Source organism: Leptonotus elevatus, chromosome 9, assembly GCF_054856555.1.
Source record: "Leptonotus elevatus isolate MCC_2025b chromosome 9, RoL_Lele_1.0, whole genome shotgun sequence".
Classification (NCBI taxonomy): Eukaryota; Metazoa; Chordata; class Actinopteri; order Syngnathiformes; family Syngnathidae; genus Leptonotus; species Leptonotus elevatus.
In genome coordinates, this window is record NC_141247.1 from 5132612 (window position 1) to 5137487 (window position 4876).

A 4876-nucleotide genomic window follows, 5' to 3' on the forward strand; every position below is an offset into this window, starting at 1 on the left:
TCAGCTGGTCCAAATGTGTCACTTCAAGACAAGTCCAGCTTCCATTCAATCCACATTTTTCCCTCTGAAAACTCACTTGCTACTTTGGCATCGCTGCATGTTTTGCAGAGTAGACCTTTCTCACTTGAAAAATAAAAAATCTCACCCAATTTCACCTCTTTTTCTTCAATTTGCACATACTCCGACAACCATTCCATCTTAAAAGAACTGCATTTCTTTTTTACTGTGGCTTGGTGAGTGGATGTGTCGCTGCCTGTTCGTTTCGCCATGATGCGGGGTTTGTATTAGCATCTATTAACCTGCTAGCTAACCTGCACGGCGCATATAGGCAGGGCCCAGACGCAAGCACCGTCAATGCCATGATTGGCTTCGTACCGTAAGTGAACCGTATCGTATCATTGGCTGGACACATGTCACTCACTGAGTGAGAAACAAAAAAACAATATTATTGGGCGAATTAATTAGATTAGATTAAGTCTAATATTAGATATTAATTAATACGTTATGTTGATGTTGTTTATGCGCTGGATAGATTTTCTTGTGCGCTGAGAATGTGCGGGCATTGCGCGATTGCGCACGCGCGCAGTTTAGAGGGAACATTGGTCCATACCGTGCACGTGATCGAGGTAACCTCCTGATTAGCAAACTCAATACAATACTGAAGCTTGCGATGGTTTTAATGTGTAAGAATAAATCATGCTGAATCACACCTGAGAAGAGTAATCTGTGGTATTCCACATGTTTCAGTATTGGGACCTAAGTTATTCATAATTTATTTAAATGATAATTGCACTGGTTCGAATATCTTAAAATTTGTAACGTTCCCTGATGATACAAATATATGTTGGTCAGATAAAATCTGTAGAACGGGATTGATCGTGTTAAAAATGGTTTGCTTGAAATAAGTTCAGTAATAAGCATTAAGTGAAAAATAAGTCCTAAATCTATGGTGTTTGGTAGTACACAGATCAACTGTTATATACATTTTAATTTAAATGGTATTGAGATTGAACAAGTTACTGAAACAAAGTTTTTGGGTGTGATTATTGATCATAAAATGTGTTGGAAGCCACAGATACAGGATACACCGGACGGAAATTACCTAAATCAGTGGCTATTCTTTATAAAGTAAAAAGGATTTCATAAATAAGAAAGTATATTCTTGTGTTGCGTCATATCTCATATTGCGCTGAAGTTTGGCAAATACATATAAAACAAACATAGAATGAATTTAATTATTAAATTATGGGAAAAAGCAATTAGAATAATAAATAAGGTTGGCGACAGAGAGTCAACTAGTCAATTCTTTAAAGGGTCTGGTAATTTAAAATGTATGGATATTGTGTATTTGAAAACACTTGAAATGCCTTTTGTTGTTGTTGTAGAAACATGTAAAGTGGGGACCAACATAAAATGCAGATGTGTTTCAGTTTTGGGTGTACATTTGTGGAATGCACTTGATGATGTGTTGAAGCTGTGTACTTCTCAGTTAGGGTTTCAGAAAAATGTCAAATGTGAATTTATTCATGCTTACAGTGCCCTTAATATAATACAAAACATTTAGAAATTGTAATATAAGTGTAGTATTTATTTGCTCTGTTGTGATTCTCAATGATTCATTGGACAGGATTGGATGGGCAACAATAAACCTGGTGCTTCAGTCTATTTCTTTTTTGGTTATTAATTGATTTGTTTGGAATGATTTTTGTGTTTTCTGTGTTATGTATGGAACCGAAACAATTCATTCATTCGTTCATTCATTCATTCACTCACTCACTCACTCACTCATTACAAAATGGAGCCAATGTATTTTGTCATTGTGGTGCAGAGTTACTTGTGTATGAATTAGGCAGACAATTTTCAATTACATAAGCAAACAGCATTTTATTCCAAAAACAAACATGAACAGTAATAAATAATATACAGTAATAAATATTGTTTCTACAGATGTTCAGGTGTTCCTTTTAATTTATGACATCATTCTCCTCTGGCATGTTTCATCATCTTGCTTTTTCGCTTCTTCCTCAATCTGTACTAAAGTAGAAATAGTCAACAAATTAGTATTTTATCTTTATTATTCAGAGGGAAAAAAGTGCTACATAGCAGGGTTTATAAACCAAAAACCAGTGGGACATTCAAAAGCTCGGTAAAATGGCCACAATCCCTGCCAAGATACTGACCTGAGGTGGCTCCATTCGCTCCATTGCGAGTTGCAGAGAGCGTCCTTGGCTCGAGCACAAACGGTCTTAGATTTGCTCTTGACCTCAAACAGGCAAGTGCTTGAGGAGTTCACCATCACGATCTGATAAAGAGATAAAGCACTTTTTTTTATTATCTCAACCTAACACCAGCCCTAACCCTAAACCTAACCCTAACTTGTGTGGTATCTAAAACAGTTACACACCATTCTTTACAGCTGTAGTCATTTTGCCCACTATGTGATCCTTACCTCTTCATTAGCTAAATTATCACAGGGATTGTCACAGTTTTTACACCCATGTGTGCTCTGTGAAACCTGGAGGGTGAGGGGGAAATAAGAGTAGGGACTGCTCCAGGAGCTCGGGTAAGCCAATTCTATCATCGAGCTGTTGACTTTCTTGATTTTCACTTTGTCAGGTTTCACTGTTAAAGGAAAGCACAGGAAGGGAAAAAAGGACGAGTGAGACTCCATTTAGGGCAGGAGGTCTTGGGGAAAAGATAGAGAAAATTACCAATTTCAGACAAATAGAAGTGTTTGGAGTAGTTCTCCACCAGGAACTCTTCAGTCTTAACATAGATTGTGAGGAAGATCTGCTGTTTCTCCTCCGCAAATGCGCAGTGACGCATGTCCACACAGGAGATCCCGTCCCCGGTGGCATCCACTGAGCAGCTGACATGACTCTGATCAGAGGAGCACGTCCAATCCTGACCACTGGCGTCCAGAGAACATGCAACGCCTGAGCCTCTGAATAAGCAGAACAAAAGTAGATTCAGAATCTTTGCTTCCAAAATTTTGCCAGGAGCATTTGGTATCATTCATTCTAGGAATAGACCGATTATCGGCCAGCCCGATTATTGGTGACGATATCTGGCATTTTGACAAACATTGGCATCGGCCTTTTTACAAATCTGTAGGCTGATAAAGCTGGCATCTCACTGAGCGGTGAATGCTTGCGAACGTAGCAAATGTAGGGTTTTCATCAGGATTTGTAAAATGTTCACAGACAGTTTTTACTTGTCGGAAAGACATTTCGAACATATTCAGACAATTTTTCACTGTCTGCAAAGTTCTTTTGAAACCTTTTACGAACCCTGACGAAAACCACGAATTAGCTACCGGTACATTCGCAATTTCGCATGCATTTGTCGCTCATTGAAATACAGGGAACTTTTCATTTATGGATTTATTTAAATTTCCACTTAATAAAAGATGATGCTGACACTGGGAACTCCCCAAGCTTTTTATTTGTAAATATTAAAAAATAAATAAATACAACTAAGAAATTATGCTGAAATTTTGGAAAACTTCAGTTAAAAAAAACTTTAGAGAACTGTTTACTTGTTTAGTTTTTAACACATGCTGTTGGCCCTGGAAGCTCCCTTCAAGTTTTGTAATAACTTTTAAACAAAGCTGTCTATTCTTTATGTTAAAAATTAAAACAAAAACTGTTATTTTGTTTGTTTTTTACGCTAATATTTTCTCTTTTACTGCAAATGAATATCGGCTTGAAATATCAGTTATCAGCCTCCTAGACCACAAATAATCTGTATCGGCCCTGGAAAAACCATATTGGTTTATCACTAACTCATTCATCATCATTTATGACTATTTTAATGTGGAACTGAATCCAAAGATGCACCTTCACCCTGAAATGATTTTCAGCTTCGTAAAGTAAATATTTTTGTCTGTTCCTCTCAGCGCTGCCGTGAGTCTGAGCAGTGTGTTATTATTGGACGTTGCCACAGGAAACATGGCTTCAGTGTGTGAGTTTACCGTCCAGCTCTGATAAGTGCCACTTTTCCAACACGAGTCTTGTCCCAGGTCCAAGAGCAATGGAATGCTCCCTCGAAATTCCGAGCTGAGCACTTTAAATAATCCTCTACACATGCGGAGACATATCAACACAAACATTTCATGAGAGTTGAAATACTGTTTTTGGTGATTACAAAGGGACTTACCCATATCCGTTTTCATCAGAATCTTCCTTTTCTTGGTGCTGTCCTCTTGAATCAGGACGAGCGTGTGATTGAGACGAGATCCGTTTTTGCCATAGCAGCTGTACCTGCCTCCTCCTAAACTCTCCTCTAGCTGCACCAGGTATGAATTACCCCTCTGTGGCTCTTCTTTACCGTTCTTCTTCCACACTATATCCTTGTCATCGCCATTCATTAATCCCTCTGCTGAGTGCAAGCACTTGAGGGCTTGTTGAACCCGCAGACCACTTACTTCCAAAACCAAAACTAAAAAAAAAACACACACAGCAAAAATATTAAGAGGGGAATCACTTGAACTTTCACCAGAAGTGCTTTCACGATGATCAAACCTACCGTTCGGTTGGAGTGTCCATGAGTTCAGTGGGGTTTGATAACCCACGTGCAGAAATGCACACATAAGGCTGAAGTCAATTAGATTCATCTGTATGGAAAGGTGATATTATTTATGCACAAAGATATCCTCCTGACCTGCTGGCCTGTTTTTTCTTCTTCTAATGTGCTAAATATCATTGCTTCTAGGAATAAATAACTCCAATCCAAAGCAATCACTTTACAGCAAAAATTGGAGCGTTAACATTTTGTTGATTTTTCAACCCCCTAGGGTGTATTTTTAACACTGTCTGATTTAAATGGAGGTCAGTGTTGGAGTTATTTGACAGAGATAATTTATTTAGTGTTAAAC

General features: G+C 38.1%; 1 protein-coding gene across 1 annotated transcript; it reads right to left on the reverse strand.

The window, feature by feature from the left end:
- Positions 1 to 1937: 1937 nt before the first annotated feature.
- On the reverse strand, positions 1938 to 4615 carry il12ba (interleukin 12Ba). The gene is made up of 7 exons (XM_086084972.1): positions 4528 to 4615; positions 4159 to 4440; positions 3974 to 4079; positions 2712 to 2944; positions 2450 to 2622; positions 2181 to 2302; positions 1938 to 2034 (listed from the first exon to the last, which is right to left on the reverse strand). Exons 1-7 carry the CDS (start codon positions 4613 to 4615, stop codon positions 2025 to 2027), a joined length of 1014 nt encoding a protein of 337 aa, XP_085941098.1. The 3' UTR covers positions 1938 to 2024.
- Between the last annotated feature and the right edge of the window lie 261 nt (positions 4616 to 4876).